General features: G+C 44.0%; 1 protein-coding gene across 4 annotated transcripts in view; it reads right to left on the bottom strand.

Moving 5' to 3' along the window:
* Positions 1–22,263, bottom strand: part of MORC2 (MORC family CW-type zinc finger 2) — a 47,716-nt gene that overhangs the window by 4,938 nt on the left and 20,515 nt on the right. For all 4 annotated transcript variants that reach the window (XM_056116521.1, XM_056116523.1, XM_056116520.1 and 1 more), the window contains exons 4-20: positions 21,281–21,349; positions 20,813–20,903; positions 16,708–16,816; positions 12,914–13,073; positions 12,694–12,805; positions 12,089–12,214; positions 11,017–11,096; positions 10,338–10,420; positions 9,529–9,614; positions 7,048–7,188; positions 6,796–6,950; positions 6,537–6,665; positions 5,628–5,733; positions 5,185–5,317; positions 1,946–2,020; positions 1,482–1,865; positions 213–341 (exon numbers count right to left, since the gene is read on the bottom strand). In XM_056116521.1, the coding sequence (XP_055972496.1) occupies positions 213–341; positions 1,482–1,865; positions 1,946–2,020; positions 5,185–5,317; positions 5,628–5,733; positions 6,537–6,665; positions 6,796–6,950; positions 7,048–7,188; positions 9,529–9,614; positions 10,338–10,420; positions 11,017–11,096; positions 12,089–12,214; positions 12,694–12,805; positions 12,914–13,073; positions 16,708–16,816; positions 20,813–20,903; positions 21,281–21,349 (2,168 nt within the window). The remainder of the gene's footprint in view (positions 1–212; positions 342–1,481; positions 1,866–1,945; positions 2,021–5,184; positions 5,318–5,627; positions 5,734–6,536; positions 6,666–6,795; positions 6,951–7,047; positions 7,189–9,528; positions 9,615–10,337; positions 10,421–11,016; positions 11,097–12,088; positions 12,215–12,693; positions 12,806–12,913; positions 13,074–16,707; positions 16,817–20,812; positions 20,904–21,280; positions 21,350–22,263) is intronic.

Here is a 22,263-nt window from a genome sequence, read left to right as displayed (position 1 = left end):
TGACTGTGTCAGTGTGATCTGGGGCCTATGAGTACAGCCAGAAGCCAGTCTCCCTCAGGCTGGGTTCAGGCAGCATTTTTCAAATCATCTACGTGATTAAAAGTCAAGCCTTCAGCAAAGCTCATGTCATGAAGCACAGTGCTATAAAGACTGCAGGTGGACGATGATGACCCAGAAGGAGAGGCTGTAAGAACTTCCCCTTAACCACCTACCTCATTTGAATCCTTCTTTTCCTCTTTCACAGAAAGCTTGCCCCGCTTGGGCCTTTCCTTCCTCCTGTCAACCTCATCATCAGCCTCCTCTTCATCAGAGACAAGAGCCCGCTTCCTCCCAGAAGTAGCCTAGAGTATGAGAAGAGAGACTGTGAGAGACTGTTAGCTCTAAAATGCAAAATAAGGGGGCTGGAGCAATAGCACAGACGGCAGGATGTTTGCCTTGCACGCGGCTGACCCGGGTTCAATTCCCAGCATCCCATATGGTCCCCTGAGCACCGCCAGGAGTAACTCCTGAGTGCAGAGCCAGGAGTAACCCCTGTGCATCGCTGGGTGTTACACAAAAAGCAAAATAAATAATTAAAATGCAGAATGATTCCATGTGGACTTTGGGGAGCTTCAGAAAGAACCTGTTTCCCAGATGGCACCAGGGTTAAGCCCCACTTGACATTACCCAGTATTCAGCAAACTCCTGCCCTCTGCTCACAAACTACCATGGGGGATGAGGGGGGTGGGATGGGGGTGGCAGCATTAAGGGAAGAAAGAGTTTTTCAGTTTACTCTCATTTTAGCCTGCTTGTCCTGCCAACCACGACCTCTCTCAGATACATAAACCATAGGCAAAGCTCACTAAAGTTGTTTTTCTCCAGGGTATCTACCTTTTCCCACAGCATGAGAAGTCAACTGAGTGACTCAAAACTTGGAGTGAAGAAAAGTTTCCTCAAGAGGGAATTCACCATTCCCCATGCACTACGCCCAAGTGTCCTTAGTTACCTAGAGCCTAGCTTTTTAAAGTGTGGGTTGTTATAACATTTTACAACTGTTTAAAATAAATTTGATTTTCCATAAACGTTTCATTTGTGGGACAGAGAGAGAGAGAGAGAGAGAGAGAGAGAGAGAGAGAGAGAGAGAGAGCAGGTAAGGTGACCCACGTTCAATCCCCAGCACCACATATGGTCGACCAGGAGTGGTCCCTGAGCACAAGCCCTGGGCAAGCACTGAGCAGTCAGATGTACCCCCGTAAATCCCCCCCAAAAGTTTCACTTGCATACATATTTTATTTACCTACACACCCAGGGATGCACATCATTTTGGCAAAATGGGGTGTGAGCAGAAAGTTTCAGAAGTCCTGCTCTAAACTCCATCTTTTCATGGCAGCAAGGGCGCCTTACCTTCCATGAGCTCCACTGCGGTGCTCCAGGAGTCTGGATACTGCCCAATTCTATTCCACAAGGATAGGCTAGAGATTGAAAGATGAGAACCAACTCACCACTGATATTTTACTGGGTGGTTCTGCCTTCTTGACCACTGGCGCCTTGACAGCTCTGGGTGTAGGGACCTCCCTAAGACTCCTGGAGTTGGGTGGCACAGACAGTGTCAGCGGCTGCACCACAGCTGCAGATCGGGTTGAAATCTTGGTCGAAGTGTTAGCAGGCTTGCGGGGGACATCAGGAGGCTGGACTGGCTTTGATGTTGTGGCCTCTTCCCGGGCTGCTGGTGGGGCTGGAGGCTTTGGGGCACTGCTCACAACAGTGGCCTTTCGAGTCTGGCTGGTTGACCTGGGAGTATGGAGAGCAGGAGGTCTGCTGGGGGCATTCTTGATCACAGCAGGTAATGGAGGTGACCGAGGACGCTGAGGTCTACGTGCAGGTTCCTAATAGATGCCCAGAGAGAAAGGACATTAATCCCAAAAAAAGCTGTCTGAAAAAAAATCCCTTCTGCCTCAGGAATTACCTCACTGGAAGGTCTAGTAGTCACTTCCAAAGGCAATTTCTTCAGGTCAGCTTGGGAGCGGATGGGTGTGGTCTTCTGCAGGGCAAAAATGATGATGAGATAGTCAAGCAAACTTTGGAATTCCCCCTATGTTATAAATAGCAAGCAAATAAAGTCTTGACTGGGGAGACAAAAATGAGACACAGAAACACCAAAAAATTACAGATTCTAAGGGATCATGACAGCAATTGAGAGGCCAGGAAAATGTGACAATAGACTAAATACCTTGAAAGGGACCCAATAAAAGGCCAGAAGCCTAACTGATAAGGGAAGACAGGACTACTGGGATTCAGCATATGGAGAAATAAGACATTCTGGGTTAGTAAGAGTTTCTGACCAAATAGAAAAGTCCAGGGGGAAAGCTTTTGTAATAAATATGGCTGCTTGATACTACAAACATATTTTTAAAACTGGCAAGCCATTTAAGAAAATAACCAGGGCCAGAGAGACATCATAGTGGATAAAGTGCTTGCCCTGCATGTGGCTATGCCAGGTTCAATACCTGGCACCACATATGGCTCCCCCAAACCAATAGGAAGACAACAACAACAACAAAACCAAGAAAAGAATCAACAGAAATGTAAGAACAAGAAATTTTAAAAGGAACAAATGAATGAGAGGTTGGAGAGATACTATCGCAGGTAAGGCAGTTGCCTTGCACATGGCCAGCCCAGTTTAATCCCTTTATATGGTTCACCCTGCAAGCAGGAGTGACCCCTGCGCATGAATCCAGGTGTAAGCCCTGAACATAGCCAGGTATGGCACTCCAAAAAAAAGAGAAGAGACATGAAAAATATTGTCCAAGTTTAGAAGCAGAAAATTCAAATCATGAATGCTTATATTTTCATCAAATTTGTAATATCTGAAAATAAATTTCTGCTGAAAAAGTAAAATATAAAATAATACAACTTCTGGGGGTAGGGGGCTGTAGAGATAGTACATTGGGTAGGACACATGCCTTGCATGCAGCTGTCCCAGGTTTGATCCCTGGAAATCTATATTGTCCCCTGAGTCTACTAAGAATGATCCCTGAGCACAGAATCAGGACTAGGCCCTGGGCACCACTGGGTATAATCCAAAAGCAAATAAAAAAATCATCTAGGCAATTGGAAGTTGTTATAAAAAAAAAACCTACAAAATTTGACAACGTCCCTTTAAATTGGGGAGGGGGTCCATATTCAGTTGTGCTTAAAGTTTACTCCAGTTCTGTGCTCAGCCATCACTCCTACTACTGCTTGGAAAACTAATGTTCAGTGCTGGGGAATAAATCAGGTAAACCTCATGCAAGGGAAGTACTTTAACCCCTATACTATTTCTCTCATCCCACAAACCCTTTTATTCTATTCTGTTCACTTCTGAAAAATTATCCCAAAGAAATAATTAAGCACTAAAAGTACATTAAAAAGCCCTACACAGAGCAACTCGACAACAAAAAGAAATGAGAAGACATCCAAGTTGGAAAATAAGTCAAACTGTCACTATTTGCAGATGACAGACATGATAATGTATACGGAAACCCCTAAAGACTCAGCCAAGAAGAAACACTAAGTCAACAGACTAAACTAGCAGACTATAAAAGCAATACACAATAATCAGTTTCATTCCTAAATGCAAACAAGTTAAAAGAGAAAAGAAAAACATGATCTGGACCAAAGATACTGTACCACAGGTACAGCATTTGCCTTGCATGCAACCTACCCAGGATCAATTCCCAGCATACCACATGGTCCCCCAAGCACTGCCAGGAGTGATTCCTGAGTGCAGAGCTAGGAGTAACCACCCCAACGCAGGGGGAAAAGGAAAAAAAAATAACCAGTAGCAGCAATAACCAAAAACAAAAAACCATGATTTAATTTACAGCTGTGCCCCAAAACACCAAGTAATAGGAATCAACTTAACAAAGGACATGGAAGACCTATACATGAAAAACTGTGAGTCACCATAACAAAGAAATAGATGCGGACACAAGGAATGAAGAAATATAGATGCGGAAACAAGGAATGAGGAAAATAATCTATGTTCATGGATTAAAAAAATTAAATTCTTAAAATAATCATCCTACCCAAAGAATTTATTATACAGTTTCAACACACTGAATACCAATGGCATTCAGGACACGTAATAAATACTACTAAAATGTGTATGAAATCATGGTCAAAGCAGTTCTGAGAAAAAAGATGGGAGACACTACATCCCCTTGGTCTTAAACCACCACAAAGTGACAGTCACACAGGATGACACTGCAATAAAGACGCAGACAAATGGAATAAGACAGAACCCAGAAATGAATGGGAGAAAATATTCTCATACCATACGTAGGGCTGGGGCAATAGCACAGCGGGTAAGGCATTTGCTTTGCATGTGACCGACCCGGCCCACCTGGGTTCAATTCCTCCGCCTCTCTCGGAGAGCCTGGCAAGCTAACGAGAGTATCTCGCCCACACAGCAAAGCCTGGCAAGCTACCCGTGACATATTCGATATGCCAAACACAGGAACAAGTGTCACAATGGAGATGTTACTGGGCCCGCTCGAGAAAAATCGATGAACGGGAGGACAGTGACAGCCACATATGGCAAAGGGCTAATAGTCTAGATATACAAACATACCATAATTTTCATGTTTCTATTTTTAAAAAAAAGTTCTTGGGAGATCTGCTTTTATTGGCGCCACACCTGGCACTGCTCAAGGACTATTTCAGCTCTGTCCTCAGGGAACCGTGCAGTGCAAGGGCTCAAACCAGGATCCGACATGCAAAGCATGCACTCCAGACAAATGAACTACCTCTATGGCCCACAGAGTTGCATTTAGTAATTATAAAACGCTGGATGGATATGTACCTAAAAGTTAGCACATCAATTAGAACATTCCTGTTACGAACAAAACTTTTTGTTTTGGGGCCACACTGACTCTGCTCTGGGCTTAGTCCTGGCTTTGTGCTCAGGATCGCTCCTGAGAGTCGGGACCATATGGGGTGCTGGGGATCAAACCCAGGTCAGCTGCGTACAAGGTAAGCGTCGTTTCCACTGTACTATCTCTCTGGCCCCGTAAACAAAACTTTTTAAAAAGGTATATAAAAATGTGTGGAGACTGGAATCGGAAGGCTTTGGCAGCATGCAGAGTGCAGGGGAGTCACTGATGGTCCTGTACTGTCCTGGTAATTCACTGACACAGGCTGGCTCTATCCGCTATCAATGACCACCTGAAGAGCCTCCAGCTTCTCTTGCTGCTGGCGAATTTTCTCTGTCAGCTGCTTCTGTTTCTCTTCCTGTGTCTTCAGGTCCTTTCTGAATGTTCCCAGGGGAACCTTCTGCTTCTGTTCAGAAGCCTCACATCTGTAGAAAGAAGGTGCTAGGGAAGCTATGGCAAACCAGGGGTCCAGGGAGAGCAGGATCAGTCCTCCTTAGCAAACCCACACTCTCCTCTCACTAAGGCAACCACCTCACAGAGTTCCCAAGTGAATGAAATAAATATTCACTAAAGGGACCAATCTATAATTATGTCCAGAGCACTTATTATATGCAAGACAGAAATAATAAGGGTGCAAGCACTGACACCACAGGAATGAAATGAGGATTTACCCCAAAGCAGAGCGAACACAGGTTGGGGGAACACCCACAATGTCCCTGTGAGAGAAGTGCTCACCGGTCCTGCTCAGGATTAGGGTTCATGGAGCAAACCCAGGTGTCAGGATATTCTTTTTCCACACTATTCAGCTGAAAGGGGAGGGTTCGCCACTTCAGACACAAATCTGCAATGAGGAAAACACCCACCTGATGTAAACATCATCTATGTTCACCAATAGTAACTACAATCAGGCTCCTTCAAGTTTCTGGCTTCCTTATGTAGCAGCGATTCTTCTCCAGCAAGAATGGAACAGTATCGGGCTGGAGCAATAGTACAGTGGGCAGGGTGCTTGCCTTGCCGCCAACCCAGAGTTTTGTATGGTTCCTGGCACTACATATGCTCCTCTGAACCCACCAGGAGTGACCCCTGAGCACAGAGCAAATAGTAAGCCTGAGCCCTGAGGACAGCCAAGAGTGGCCCCAAAACAAAAGGGATGATGGGCTCTCAAACCCCTTCCCCTCCCCAATTCCCCAATTTCTTCTTACTATAGCAGAAGCCTAGCTCAGCAATTATTCACAGTATAAAAAAATGAGTAAAGCTTAGCAGGTAATATGACATTCAGCCTTACTCATGAGGTACAGATGGCACTGGGCCCTGAAACAGCTCATAAGGATGTAACAAGACTCATATGCTTAGTGAAAACCAGACCTTAAGTCCATGTATGTCAGTCAAGAGGCGCTAACAGAGTCAGAGAGACAGTGCAGTGGGCTGAATGCATGTTATACATGAAGGAGGCCCAGATTCAATCCCTGGTACCGCATGATCTCCTGCACACTGCTTGGGGTTAATCCCAAGCACAGAGCCAGGAATGGCCCCTGAAACACAGCCTGATGGTGGTCCCACAAAAAGAGGTAATTACAAGGATTTATAGAAGACCATTATGAACCAAAATGCGGAAAATGTCAGCAGGTCATATCAGTGACTCACCACACTGGATCGTGATTGGGATTTCCATAGATCTCCGGCGTTTATAACGCAGGTCGCTGGATGGGGGCTGGTTCCAGTTGGCTGAGAGGTAACCAAATTCATCCCAGAACTTAATGATTCCCCGCTGGGCTGGAAGGCAAGCAACCACGCAATCATGTTAGAAGCCAGTCTCTTAGTCTTCCTAAACTTACTCTCTTCTCAGGCACTATAAGGGTCAAGGCAAAGAGAAAGGGCAGGAGCAGTCCCAAAGTCCCATTACCAATGGCAATGTCCTTCCAGTACTGCACCAAGTGTTCTCCCATAGCCCGCAGCAGGTGCCGGTACTCCTTAGCATCAGCAAAGTCCTGCTTATTGTGTGTAGGTTCAAGGACTAGATAGGGGACATCAACAACTCCAACAACACCACCACAAGCCCTACAGCAAAAGAGAACAAACAGTTTTATTGCCCCTCTGGCTGGCCAAAAAGTTGCCATCCATCTCTGGCTGGAAAGTCTTCGTAGGCAATACTCACATGCCGCCTTCCAGTTGTGGGCCCACTTTCTCATACATCTTGATCAGACGGCTACAGTTATAGATAAACATACCATCCAGGTCACGGTGTTCAATATTGACCCCAAAAACAAAATTCAGTTCCTTAGGTTCTTTAAGTGCTCTGAGAAGACAGAAGACAAGTTCCACTAGCACACATATACCATGGTCTTCTAAGATATCTTAAGTTTAAGCTTTAACTTAAGACATGCTAACCAAAAAGTTTTGCATTTCCACTCAATGAACAATCTGTTACGACTTGGAAAAGTAAACAAACTATGCAGCGACTCTAAATATCCAAATAAAAACATGCAACTTCGGCTTTCGGTAACAAAATGAATAAAGTGTGAGGCACAAAGCAAGGTTGCTATGAAGCTCCCTTTTTATTTTTTTTGAGATGGGGGTGGGGAACGAGGAGGAAACAACAAGCCATGCTCAGGGTTCCTCTTGGCTCTGAACTCACTCCTGGCAGGCTCAAGGGATCATATGCGATGCTGGGGACTGAACCTAGGCTGGCTGAGTGCAAGGCGAGCATTCTACCCACTGTACGGTCGCTCCAGCCCTCTTTAAGGTATCTACACAGTGAAATAAAAAAATGTCATCTGAACACCTACAGCTAAAGTATGTGACAACAAGCACAGCAAATAAAAATGTGTGAGCACTTGCTCAGAAGAGGACTGGGCCTCCCCTGCCAGCTTTCCAGTAGCTTGGCAGTCACACCCTCAAACTGCCTCCAGCACCATATAATCTCATCAACAGCTGAGATTCAAAGACTGAAATAAAGCTAATGGAAGAAAGAGACACTGAACGACTTCTTGACCCCGCACTGAAGCAACTAGGAGTGGGTGCATTAAGCTTCCCTCCCTACCCCAGAAGAATCCCGGCAGCTGAAAACCTCCAGATCCCAGCCACACACCCATGCTCAAGGCCACTCTCTACAGGCTCAGGTGAGCCTCACCCATGAGGGAAACTGCAGAAAAACCCGTGACTGAGATCTCCAAGCTCACGCACTGGCCCAGAACGGGACTAGGCCTCCTCCCTCCACCTCCCCAGTTTTCCACCCACAAACTGCCTCTGGTGCCATAAAATCTCATCAACTCCAAGATCTAGAGACTAAAATAAAGTTCCCAGGAGAGAGCGGCACAGAACATCCTGGAGTGCGAGGCCACATTCCTCTAGTCCACTGATGTACCAAAAGTAGCACACTTGTGTTTGGGTTTAACATACATGCTTGTAATCTCTTATACAAGGGCTTAAATGGCTCCAGGATGAAATACAAAAATCTTCACACACTTTCCTCTTACGGTGGTGGGAAGGTGCATGGTGGTAGGACTGGTGTTTGAATATTATTTCTAATGAACTACTGTGAGCAATATTATAAAAATAAAATAAAACCTTTTTTTAAAAAAAAGTGCAAACAGGAACAACCAGTAAACATCACAACCAAAATCTTTTGAGTATCACAACCAAATGTGTATGAGACTTCTCTTCATCCCAACCAAAAAAAAAAAAAATTTGCGAAGGGAAAAAAAATAAAATAAAGACATTGAAAAAATTTAGGGGACAGAGCAGTAATATAGTGGATAGGGTATTTGCCCTGCATGTGGCAGAGTTGGGTCTCGATCCCTGACACCTCATATGGTCCCCCGAGCTGCCAGGAGTGATCCCTGAGTGCAGAGCCAGGAGTAAGGCCTAATCACCTCTGGGTATATCCCCCTAAACCAAAACCAAACAAACAAAATTGTTCTAAAAAAAGAAAGGGAGGAGTAGAAGAGCAATAGTATAGTGGGTAAGGTACTTGACTTGTACACAGTCCACCCAGGCTCAATTCCCAGCAAACTATATGATCTCTTGAACCCACCAGAAGTAATTCCTGACTGCAGAAGAAAAAGTAAACCTGAGAATCGCCGAGTATGACCAAGAAAAAAAAAAAAGAGCTAGGAGATAGCTAAAGTGGTAGAGCACTTCCAAGTATGCGGAAGGCCCTGAGTTTGATCCCTGGCACTGTATGGTACCCCAAACATCTGATGAGCCACAAGCAGACCCTAGGTTCCCAGCTCTGTCAGTTTTGGGCCCTGATGGCCCTAGAGCACAACATAGCTGGATATTGGCCCTGGTGCCTCTGAGCAACACCAGTCAGATCTAGCCTAAGCTCTTCTGGTACTGCCCATATTGGAGAGGAAATAGAGGTAGGAACGAAAAGGTGAGACTGTTTCAGTGAGGAAATGCAGTGTTCATCTCAAGGTGCTGGTCCTGCCCTGACATCAGCAAGAACTGAGAACACAAGATAAGTCCTCTCTGTGACCAAATGCCTGGTTACCTGACAAAGCATTTGGAATTGCAGATTAAAGGCTTTCCAAAAACAGTCATTGAGAAAGGATGGCAACCTCATAGAGTGGGGAGAAATTCCTCAAGTTAACTATCGACTTTCAATACAAACATTACAGATTAGCCTGGTACTCACCGCTGTTTGGCCTCTTTGATTCGCTTCTTGACATCAGCTTCTCTGCGCAGGGTAATGGCTGTGTTCTGAACCTGTCGTAACATCACCTGGAAAAGTAAGGAAAGGACTGTGGGCCACAGAAGGCATGAATACAGTACATCTAAAATGTATTTTAAACCAAATGGGACAAAACTATAAGGTTTTTCCACAAAAAATGGTCCTTCCCGGGGACAAACTCAAAAGCTAGATTTCACCTGATCAGGGCTCAGTGACATCAAGAAGAACAGTCATATAGAAACAGCAGAGTGCTAAGAGGATGAGGGTGTTTTCACTTTGCTGTTATCTGGTATGTGAGGAAGGACCTGGAGCTTTAACCTATGGTGCTAAGGAGCTATTCCTGCCTCTGGGCTCAGAAGTGACCCTTGGTGGCATTCAGAGGACCATATGAGGTGCAGGGCTGACTCCATACATAGCAAGCACCTTTAACCCTTGTATTTGGTGGCTTGGAGGCTGGAGAGGTAGCTCAGCAGGAGAACGCTCGCAATGCATTCATGAAGTCCCCCGCCTACCCCTCACCCCAGCATACTATGAAGTTATGTGTCTGTCTGACAGGAGTTATACTTGAATTTATTTTAAATCAAGGATACTAACAGTGAACATCTAATATAGTTGCTGATGTAATAAAATGATTTGCTGAGATTTTGGAACACTGTGTGTGTTCTATAGTTATACGGCATTCTATATTTCAGCTTGTCGGGGGCTGAGTCAGGCCAACCCTGAGATCATTATGCAAGAAATAATAGAACAGCCACATGGATTTGGAGTCTTACCCTTGAGTCTCGTGTGAGGTCTCCACCGAGGCGTAGTTCTAAAGTTCGAGCTTTGCTCTCTGCCTCCCGTGCCTTCTCTTCCGCTGAAACGCAGAAAAACCCATGATAAGGAATTGAGGGGCTCATAACTATTAGTAATCCCTCCTAGATCACACAAAAGAGTTCTGGCTGGACAAAATGGATGTAACCTGTGCTAAGGAATAAGAGACTTGGAAGATGAACCCACCTGCTTGAGCTTAAGTAAGTTTCCCCCAGAAAAACAAGCATGATAACATTTTTTTCAAATTTTACACAGGAATCAAAACAGGTCTAAACAATCGGGTCAAACCCCAGCACGAGCTGGAATCTATCAAGTATTCAGCCAATTCCTCTCAATCAAGCTGCTGAGATGCCTTAGGAATTTTGCCCTGGAGTCAGGAAAAGCAATTTCACAAGTATCTGGACTAGAGTTCATTTTGAGCATGTCAAGGGTTGATAATATCCTATGCAGTTTGGAGAAAAGAGCTGAGGAGAATTGGTACCAGGGGAAGGGATGTAAGAACTAAATCTGTGGTTCGGGAGGACAGACCTGTCCCTGGATAAAGCCTTTCCTTGGATTCTTCTTTGGCCACAAGTAGTGTCCCTCCCTTAGAAAACCACCTCCTCACCAGTCCCCCCTGCTGCAGAGGTAGGGCATTACCAATTCGTGCTACATGCTCAGCTTTCTTCACCTCCTGCTCTGCACGGGTCTTGAAACGGCTTGACGTATACTTGTACATCCTGGATGGGGAAAAAAATTAACCCAAGGGCCGGAGCAGTAGTAACACAGGGCTGCAACCAGGCACCTCAGGAAGTACCCTGCCTTCCTGCCCCCTCCCAAGCTATACTGTCCTGTCCTATCTCCAGTTTATTCCCACATTGAGACAAAAACCTTGGCTAAAAAAACCCCTTAATTCCTGAAGTTAGTTCAAAAGGCTAATTAATAGTTGTGCAGGAGCCCCAAGTTCAGTCCCTGGCACCACATGGTGTTCCAAGCACTGCCAAATATAACTCCAGAGCACAGAGCAGGGGAGCAGCCCTGAACAATGCTGTGGAAGACCCCAAAACTTTCCATTCTTTGCCAAAAAAAAAGGGAACCAAAATCTTAATTCCTTATACCACTGATCTCCTGCTATTCTTTTCACTAAGCAACCTTAGTATGTATCAGGTGCATCTTAGGTCCATCCCATAGCAGAAACCAACCTCAGTCACTGACCAGGACCTTTGCCTCCCAGGAGAGGGTCTAAGGGCCTTTCAACAACTGGAGAACTGAAAGGCTCAAACAGTTCACTGTATCAAGAAGGGCGCCCTCCAGGGCTAGAGCGGTAGTACAGTGGGTAGAGCGTTTGCCTTGCATACGGCCAACCTGGGTTCGATTCCCAGTATCCCATATGGTCCCCTAAGCACCACCAGGAGGTGATTCCTGAGTGCAGAGCCAGAAGTGTGCATCACTGGATGTGACCCAAAAAGCAAAAAAGGAAAGAAAGAAAGAAAGAAAGAAAGAAAGAAAGAAAGAAAGGTGCCCTCCACTTCAGAAAAGGCCATCACACTCAATAAGCTATGCCAGCCAACCTCCATGACCCACTGGCCCCCTCTTTCAGGACCCAGAAGTGACTCATTAGTAAATCAAAGCAGTTTAAATGCTCCCAAATTTAGTCAATGAGCGCGCCTCTCAGAAGCCACCATTCATATAACACCCCAGAGAAATGTGACTAGGGTGAGAAGATCCCTACCTGGGCTTGTAAAGACAGCAGGAGAGTCTCTTGGTTTGAACTTTGTGCCCATGGATAAAGATCCTCATTCGTGGATCAATATACAGCACAGCAGCATAGGCACGGAATGAGCACCGCTCCGGCTTCCTGGAGGTGACAAACGCAGGGGTGCCATCACCCATCTCACAAATCTGACCATAGACGCCTTTGAATAACCGGTCTACATCTGGGCTACTCCTGCCTTCTAAAGGAGGATGCTCCCTCATTGTGGGTATCACAACCTGCCCACTCTCACAGCCCCCTCAGAAGTTGGTGCCTCCAAAACAAATCAGCAGGTTCTGCCATTGCCCCCACCACAGAACAAAGCAGGTCTCCTCAGTTTTTTCCTGTCAAAATAAGGAACTGAAGCAAGGGATCATTAATTGTTTCTTTCAGCTTACACGTAAGAATGATATGTCCTATTTATCTCTTTTGCCTTGTGGCAGGAAGACAGATACCTGGTGTTCTCGTCTCTAATACTAGGAAATTGGTGGAAAGCTCTTCCCTAAAATTTCATAATGCACTGTTCCTCCCTGGGCAAATGAACACCAGGTTCAGGGGTTTCCTCCCTCGCAAGTCACACTCACGCGCCCTCTGGGGAAGTTTCTGCCATCTGGATGTCTTTTGGATTTGAGGTTATGTCCAGCTCGGGCTCTCCATTATCCATGAGTTTGAGATTGAAGATGATCACCAGTGTGCCTAAGGAACAGAAATCCTTTTTTGACAGGCGCCTCCAGCTCAGCCCCACCAGGATCCTGGCTCAGGAACGCCTGTATTTCAGGGACTGCAAGCTCAAAGCCCACTTACCACTGTCCCCAGGAATCTTCATGAATTGGTTCATAACTTCCTCCTCGTTGTGGAAAGGAGAATACTTATAAATGAGTTCTGTCTCAATGGCAAACTTCTCCATATTGTCTGTGATAGGATCCCGGGTCCGAGCATTCCAGGTAGGCAATGGGACTATCACCTAAGGAGTAAGCACAGGCAGACACTTTGAAGGAGGCCCTAGAAGTATATTCACCCCATAATATGCATAAAGCATGCCCTTCCCCCCACAGAAGCTGCAAAGGCCCTAGAGGTAATGCTCCTCGGTCTGGGACCAGAAGTTCTGTGGCTTCAAGTGCCTTTCCCAAGACTCAAACTCTTGGCTATGCTGGTTTATGCCCTATGCATAGCAGTTCCCTTCTAGAAATGCCTCTGTCAATTTTCTGATTCAGTTATTCTACTTTTTCCACTAAAAAATTACTTTCAGGGGCTGGAGCAATACTATAGTGGGTAGGGCATTTGCCTTGCAAGTGGCCGACCCGGGTTCAATCCCCAGCATTCCATATGGTACCCCAAGCACTAACAGGAGTAATTCCTGAGTGTAGAGCCAGGAGCAACCCCTGAGCATAGCTGGATGTAACCAAAGAGCAAAAAAAAATATATATATATATATATAAATATATATATGATTTGCAACTACACTGGAAATGTATTACTATATGAAGATACAAAGGTTTACAGGTAATATATCCTAGGACAAAACAAACATGTAAGAAAAATAAGCATCTACGAAGTAGATACCCTGCACAGTATACAACAAAATATTAATGAAAATGGAGTCACTAACATTAATACGGATGAATCTCACCAACATGAAAGCAACAAAATACCCCCCAATACACCAAAAAAAGGGAAAGAAATCCTATGGTAGGAGTTCATCTATATAAAATTCATTAGTGTCCTGGTAACCCAATAAAAATTAGGGAAAAAAATTCTTAATTAGGCAAAATGAAACTATTATTCAAGAATGTTTACATAGGTGACAAACCACAAAAAAGAACCTTTTTTAACCACAAAAGCTACCCAAAGGTGATTCCTTTGGTGATTCCCAAAGGATCTTCTAACATTTATCTGAAATTGGCTATAAGTATGCTCACTATACAATTGTTCTCTCAACTACCTTAATAATCTCCCATTATTAAAAATACTCTTTTTCTTACAGGAAATTTTACTTTACATCTAAATAACATTTAAAAAATTTTTACTATTGCCAATTATACCTTAACAAAGCTGGGGGGAAAATTTCTCTTTCTTCAAGAATCCTATATCAAATGTCAATTCCCAGAGGCCTTAACTAATTCCTCCTGCTGCCCTGAGCCAGTGGGCTCTGATATTAGAGGGTAACTGCTATATTCTGTGGAGCAAACCAGTGGAGAAACTACCGAGATTCTAATCAAACTGCACACCCTGAGGAAAAAGGAACTCTAACAACTGCCAGATTTATAAACTGTTCTGAAGAGTTCCGAAACATGTTATTGGTTTCTAAGAAGCTTCATGCCTACAGCATTCAACCCTAGGGCTGGTCTGTACACATTCCTTCCCAGCTGAAAATGATCTTATTTTGAAATCTTGGCTGAGTGTACACTATAGTACAATCCAAAACAGTGACCTTCTAAGCACCAAGTAAGGAAAAAATTTCAACCTGACTTTTTCACCAGAAGAAATTACTTCCATTTGTGTTCTATGGCCTCTTTTACTTTACTTTGCACCTTTAATTCTTCAGAGCAGTTCCTAGTGACAGTGGTCTACTTTCCTTATTCAAGGATGTGAAGTGGGGGAGGCTGGATGATATCGGGGCAACTCCTGGCTCAACTAGACATGACTCCTGGTGGTGCAGGGGACCATATGTGGTGCCAGGGATGGAACTGGGTTGCCCTGTGCAAGGCAAACACCTTAAACCCTGTATAATCTCTCTGGACAAAAACAGAAGGAAGGGACTTGGGCCAAACCCGGTTATGCTCAGGACTTAATCTTGACTCTGTGCTCAACATTCCTGGTGGTACTTGGGGAACCACAGGCAGTGTCGAGGATCAAACTGAGATCGACCAAGTACAAAAGCAAAGCGATCTTAACCCCTGCACTATCTCTTCAGTCCCCATCCACTTTCAATAGTATCACTCCTTGCCACGTTCTTCCAAAAAAGAACACTTCTTTTTTTGTGTTTGTTTTGGGGACACAGCTGGCAATGCTAAGGGCTTACAGGTGGTGCTCAGGGGACCATATGGGATGCCAGAGATCAACCCCAAGATGGCCACATGAAGGAATACGAATACCCTACCCACTGAACTATCTCTTCCGCCCCAAAGAAATATTTCTTTAGCTTCAATGTCACAATTCTCTTAGTTTTCTTCCTGCATTTCTAGTCACTCTTCTATATTCCTTGCAATTTTCTCCTCTCCCAAACCTTGCATGCCTCAGGGTATATTACAGCAGCAAGGGCATTTGCCTTACACATGAACAACCTGGGCCCAGAGTCCACTGAGCACTGCTAGGAGTAATTCCTTAGTGTAGAGCCAAAAGTAACTCTTGAGCATCACTGGGTGTGGCCCAAAACCCAAAATTAAAAAATCCTGAGTGCAGAGCCAGGAATAAGCCCTGAACATCACCAGGTGTGGCTCAAAAACAAGAAAACAAAATGAGATGTATTTAACACTGATAATTGCCACAATGTTCCAAAATCAGAATATTCTTGATCTGGGCCCAGGATATAGTACAACAGCAGGTAGGATGCTTGCCTTGCATGCTGCCAACCTAATTCGATCTCCAGCACCATATATGGTCCCCAGAGCACGGTCAAGAGTGATCCCTGAGCACCAAATAAAGGGTGTTGGGAGGATCCTCCCAGGATGGGAGAAACATGCTGAAAGTAGAATATAGACCAAACATGATTGCCACTCAATGCCTCTTTTGCAAACCACAACACCCAAAAGGAGAGAGAGAACAAAATGGAATGCCCCGCCACAGAGGCAGGGTGGGATGGGGGAAGTGGGAGGTGGGAGGGATACTGGGACCCGTGGTGGTGGGAAATGGGCACTGGTGGAGGGATGGGTATTTGATCATTGTATAATTGAAACCCAAGCACAATATTTGTAAGTCTACAACTTACAAAATTTGTAAGTCTACAACTTGTAAGTCTACAAACCCAAGCACAAAAATTTGTAAGTCTACAACTTTTATAAGTGTTTCACTAATAAAAATTAAAAAAATTAAAAAATTAAAAAATAAAATATTGTATGCCTAAAAAAAAAAAAAAAGAGTGATCCCTGAGCACAGAGTCAGGAATAAGCCCTGAGTACAGCTGGATGTGGCCCAAAACCAAAAAGAAAGCAGGATATTCTGGATTTATTAGGCCTTCCTTCTGGCATAGCAATAAGCAGTGGACTGTCAGCTATCACTTAGCTAGTAGCTTTTCAAAATTCACCTGCTTCACTACCTGCCTGGGTTTCTGATACAACATATTTTTAAAGGAAGAAAATGCAGCCATAGTATATTCCACAAAATACAGAAAAGGTGATGATATTATTATGATTGTTGGCAGCTGTATTCTCCCTAGTCCTGGAATGAAATCAAGTTACAGATCTAAGGAAGCTCCAAAAATAACTCTTAGTTCCTGTCCTTTAATGACTACATTCTCAAAAACAGGACAAATGTTCTCTAAAGTATTTTGAGACTTCACATCCTCTCATTAAAATTATCAGTCTCAACTGATTGTTCAGAAACAGAAAAAGTGGTCAAATGGTCTTGAAAATAAAATCAATCTTAAGGACAGGGCTTACTTCATCAATGCCTTCTTCTTCATGAAAAGTACGCGACAGGAAGAGGCAGGTCATGGTATCTTCCTTCTTGGTGAAGAGGATGAAATCCTTACCAATACGCATTGAGCCCCTGAAAAGGAAGCAGAGACAGGTTATTCAACTAGGGAGCCAAAATCTCATCTGAAAAATGAAGAAATTCATACCTGGATGTGACTGAAACCGCCTTTAAGGGGCTCTCAAAAGGTTTTACCATTTCCAAATTTCTCCCATCTGACTCTTTTCCTTCTTCTCTTTCACTGACTTTAATCTTATAACCATTTGTGTGTGTGTGTGTGTGTGTGTGTGTGTGTGTGTGTGTGTGTGTGAGAGAGAGAGAGAGAGAGAGAGAGAGAGATTTGGGGCCACACCCAGTGGTACTCAGGGTTACTCCTGGCTCTGTGCTGAGGGATCACTCCTGGCAGTGTTTGAAAGGCCGTATGGCATGCTGGGGATGGAACCCAGTTTGTCCAAGTGCAAGGTAACTGCCCTATTCACTGTACTATCTCTGCAGTCCCCAAATTTTATAGCCTTATAATCACACCTAAAAACCATGCAGGATCACAGACACGTGTACTAACTTCTAAGGCATAAGCACAAGCACCATTCAAGGTCAGTCTCACTCCCAGCCCCTGACCACAATAACAAATAACCCTGAAGACCTATGCTCTGGGTTTATCCCAGCCACGTGAGGGTTGTTGTAGCCTTGACTGTATAATCGGATCTCACTCCAATAACTAAGCTTTCAAAACATCCTTTTCTATGCTGATCACACCTAGTTACCATCCTGTCCTTTTTTTTCTGACTCAAAATCTTCCTCTGGCCCATTCATCAAAAGGCAGACCTATCGAATAGCCCAGGGCCTATGTTTACTAGTCTTCAAAAACAAGAATGGTGGCAAAGCTCAAACACAGGGGATAACAAAACAAAATATAAATCTCGACCACTATTTTCAAAAAGACTCATCCTTTTTGAACCAGCTTTCTTCAGCCACTTCACACCCATTTAGACAGGTTCTGCTTTAAAGAATGCAAATGGTTTCTGGGAAATGTGCCTGAAGGCTACGTCCCACAGAGCAAAATTCTGAATGGAATCAACTGCCTCCTTCCTGTGGCCATGTTACATCATTGAGGGGCAGGCAAGAATGGCAGTATGAAGCATCACTGGGGAAGAATGAATGGAACTGTATAGTGCCTTCTTCTGAGCAACTTCTGGGTCTTTATGGTTATTATCCCATTAGTCTTCATAATACCCAAGGGAGGTGATGGCAGTGAGAAGTCTATGAATTCTTTTTCTATGTACAAATATAAACCAGACTGGCATGTCAAGCACATAAATGAATGCCATAATCCATTTCCCAAATGCTCAGGAAAAGTCTCAGGACACTCCGAGGGTTGTCAAGAGTTTCTGTTCCTTTTTCTCCTTCTCCAGATCCTAGGGTGCTTATAATGCTCCTTCCCCTGACAATGTTCATGTTCCTCCTCTGTCTCTGACATTCAGGAGCAGCAAACAGGCACATTTTCATGCCATCTGTCAAAGACTGCTCTTGCCCTAACTTAGCAAAACATTCATTTTGTGCCCCTCTCGTCCTGTCTTTGATCCTGCTATGGGGGCAGAATAGGAACTGAAATGCACTACCTCGATGCTAGCTTCCCTTCTCTCTCTTTTTTTTTTTTAGGAACTTTTCCAGGAACTTTTTTCAATTTCTAAATTGTTTTAAATTAATACCCTCTGAACACTAGATGGCTCCATCATTACAGGTCCTTTTCAAAAATCATTTACATTCACAATCTCTGCAATCAAGTTCCATCCCAGTCCTCAAAGAACTTTGAAAGTTACCCTTCATTTACTCCTGGAAGTCATTTCATAAGATTAGAAACCATTTTTGTTTGTTAAGTGGTTTTTTCTTCCCCTTTGGTTTTTGGACCACACGAGGCAGTGCTCAGGGCTTGGCTCTGCCAGTAGGGATCACTCCTGGTTAGGGCTTGAGGGTCATATATAGTGCAATGGATCAAACTCAGGTCAGCCACATGCAAGGCCAATGCCCTATTTGCTGCACTATTGTTCCAGCCCCTTACGGTTTTAGGTAGCATGATTACAATATTGCCAGCATTTATGGTTTTGATGTATAAAGTACTATACTTTACCATCCCCAAAGTACCCAAAATCCTCCACCACTGTCTTTTTGTTACTTCTAGTCTACTTCTTCCTTTATCCAAGCACCCACACCCCCTCCAGCCCCATTTTCTAGATAATAAAATTCTGAGAGGTAAAACAGCTTACATAAGACCATAAAACTGAAAAGAAAGAAAAACTTAGAACTGGAAAGATAGTATAGGGGTTAGGGGGCTTGCCTTGCATGCAGCCAACCTTACTTCCAATCTGGTACCAGATATGGTCCCCCAAGCACCACCAGGAGATCTCTGAGGATAAGCCAGGAATAAGTCCTGAGCACCATAGGGGTGTGGGGGGAAAAAAAAACCCAGATCACAGGCAGAAAGCAGCTGAAAGCACTCTGGGTGGGAAGTCTAGATTTCTTACATCACAATGATTCTTGGATGGTGTACAGTGATTCCCAACCTTTTCTGACCATGGCCTCCGTCTAACCTTGTTTCCTTCTGGTGTATGTCCCCCCAACCACCTGTCCTCCCAGTTGGCCCCTGGTCTTGTGTTGTGGCTCCCCATTTACTCAGTTTTCACACATGGCCCCCTTGGAACATCATGTGGGCTCACAGGAGGCCTTAGGGTGCCCAGCTGAGAAATGTTGCTCCAGGAGACCTCAAATACTAGGAACTTGTTACCCCTATGTCTGAATCACGAAGGCCGTCTGTGAAAAACAAATTCCTCGATTCTACCTCTGACTCAACTAAATCAGACCAAGAAACTGCCAAGGATCCCTGAAAGAAGAAATTAAGATTAGTGAGCTAGAAAAGCATTTAGGACTCTCACCACAATGAAGGCATTTTATCCTTCAAGTCCTGCTACAAATTGCTTTACTAGGACTTGAATGTCAGCGCTCCCACCAACCATAAAAACAGCTGGCTAAGAATTGCCAGGAAGGGTCCTGGGGCCTCCTGAGTATACACAAACATGTTTAAATGCCTTTGAGCTTTTAATACCTTTATTTAAGTCGTTTCACCCTTTAAGTCTCAATTTCTAGATCCAAAACTAAGAATGATGGTATGTACAATTTATAGGGATAAAGTGAGGATTAAATATCATCTAAGTAAACTCTAGCACAATGGAAACACACACATGGCAAATGTTTGTATTATCTGAGAGACAAATTAAAAAGTCCAAGTACCAGGTCCTTGATATCTTTGCAAGGACTCTCTTTCTCACACCCCAAAACACCGCACACAAGGTACAGTTGATGTTGATGACTAACTAAACCATACCACTCTCAAACAAAACAATGTTTCCACAGCAAGGCTGAAAACGTGACTCAGAATTCTACTTGTACAAATTCCAATTCCATTCAAAGGTATGTACACAGATGGAAGTGAGCATTTCAGAAATAGAAACCTTTCTCTTGGGGCTTTACTCAAAACCAGAACAACACATTCCGAACACCAAACAAGTGGAAACCAAGGGCAGAGAAAGAAGTCTCAAGGGATTTGATGACATTAGGTAGGTCCCTACCATGGACTGGAAACCACATTCTCTAGGAAGGAGACTTTTGAGTCTCTGTAATTCATTCTATAAGTACCTGTAAAGTGCTCAAAAAACACTGCTGAACTGTGAGACAACTTTCCTCACCATTTCAGAAAAATTTCAAATCACAAAATAATCACTCACATCCCCAACCATGGGGTAAAAATAAAAGGTACAGTTCCAGAGCACAGTGCCAAGAGAAACTATAGCTTCTCCAACCCAAAGGGGTTTTGGATGTTCGTGCTTTATCTGTGAAGTAAAATAGGCTGGACAACAGTTGTTTGTCAAAACCACTAGTCCTTTCTGGTTTTCCTCCTCCTAAAGAGATACAATTGTTAGAAAAACAAAGCAGAGGAAAGTTCTAATCAAACAAAAGCAGGAGAGTATCACTTGATTTTTACTTTGTGCTCTGACACAGGTTTCTACAAATACTTACGATTTTAATCCATTACCATACTGCCCAATCTGAGTGGACTCAGGTGTTCGCTTGGCAGACTTCCCAAACTGGATCACACTGGCAGCATCACCTGAAGTGGCAGGAGCAAGAGAAAACACAACATTATCATTCTTATCTCAGACGTCTCAAAGCCAAAGGTGAGGGGTCAGAGACAGGCTAGGTAAGGCCTGTATGTTGTATAAACTAATGCATTACAAAGGCAAGACACAGGTGAGCAGATTGATCGGTTGCTATTCAGATTCTGTCTCCCATGCTAGGACTAAGACCCAACATATTTACTAATACAGAGCAACCTGAGGTATTGCAACAGATCTCTCTCCCCATGAGGATCTTCAAGTCATAACAAAGAGGGAACAGAAAAATAAACTTATAAAAAATAAACTTTAAATATTTTAATAAAAATGGCTACATTCTCTTTAAAAGATGCATAATCATCTCATTGCTTACTTGGATCCATCCCTGCTCCATCATCCAAAAAGCAAAGCATAAATCCTCCACGAAGGTCTACTCGCTTTTCTGTAAAAAACAGTAGCTGCCATTACCGAGCTGTTACCCATCAGAGGTTATCAACATGGAAACGATCAGAAGGTGGAACAATGTGAAGCTTTGTCCAAAAAGGTCAGATCAGGGGCTAGTGAATGACTGGTAGAGTTCACACTGCATATGAATCAAACCATGGGTTCAATCCCTGCCAACAAAAATAGGGGTCAGATCAAACCTACGTTCTCCTTCTAACAGTTCTACTTAGTATGAGGATCCTTGAGGGTGGGGATTCCCAAAGGCTCTCCGACATTTTCTAGTTCATGAGAAAGACTGAGAGATTCTTTTAAAAAGACAGGGAGCTAAGGCCACAGAGATAGTTCAGCCGGTAAGGCACTTGCCTTGCACATGGCTAACCCAGGTTGGATCCTCAGCATTTTCCATATTCTGTTCCAACTCCACGAGGAGTGATCCCGGATTGGGGCGCAGAGTCAGGAGTAAACCCTAAGAATAGCTGGGTGTGGCCCAAATACCCACCCTCACAATAAATAAGGCATAAATAAATAAATAGCTGGGTGTGACACAAACAACCCTCTCACAATAAACAAACAAACAAATAAATAAGGCAGGGAATGTGGTCAGAGAGATAGAACAGTGAGTCGGACATTTGACTTGCACATAGCAGCCTTGCAACTCACGACTAAAGACTCACATTTTATCCCTAGCACTCCATCTGGTCCCATGAGAACTAACAGGAGTGATCGCTGAGCAGAGTCTGGAGTAAGCCCTGAGCACCTCTGAGGTATGGCTCAAAATTAAAATCAAAAATAAATAAAAAGCCAGGGAGTGGGAGACAGAAGAAAGAGTTTACCAGGCTTAGAGCATTCTTAGCATGCAGGAGGCTTAGGTTTGATCTCTAGCATTACAAGGGCCCCCAGAGCTCCCCTGGA

The sequence above is a fragment of the Sorex fumeus genome, unplaced genomic scaffold (assembly GCF_029834395.1).
Source record: "Sorex fumeus unplaced genomic scaffold, SorFum_2.1 ptg000032l, whole genome shotgun sequence".
Classification (NCBI taxonomy): Eukaryota; Metazoa; Chordata; class Mammalia; order Eulipotyphla; family Soricidae; genus Sorex; species Sorex fumeus.
Note: the sequence above shows the minus strand (reverse complement) of the source record. Positions and strands in the feature narration are given on the sequence as shown.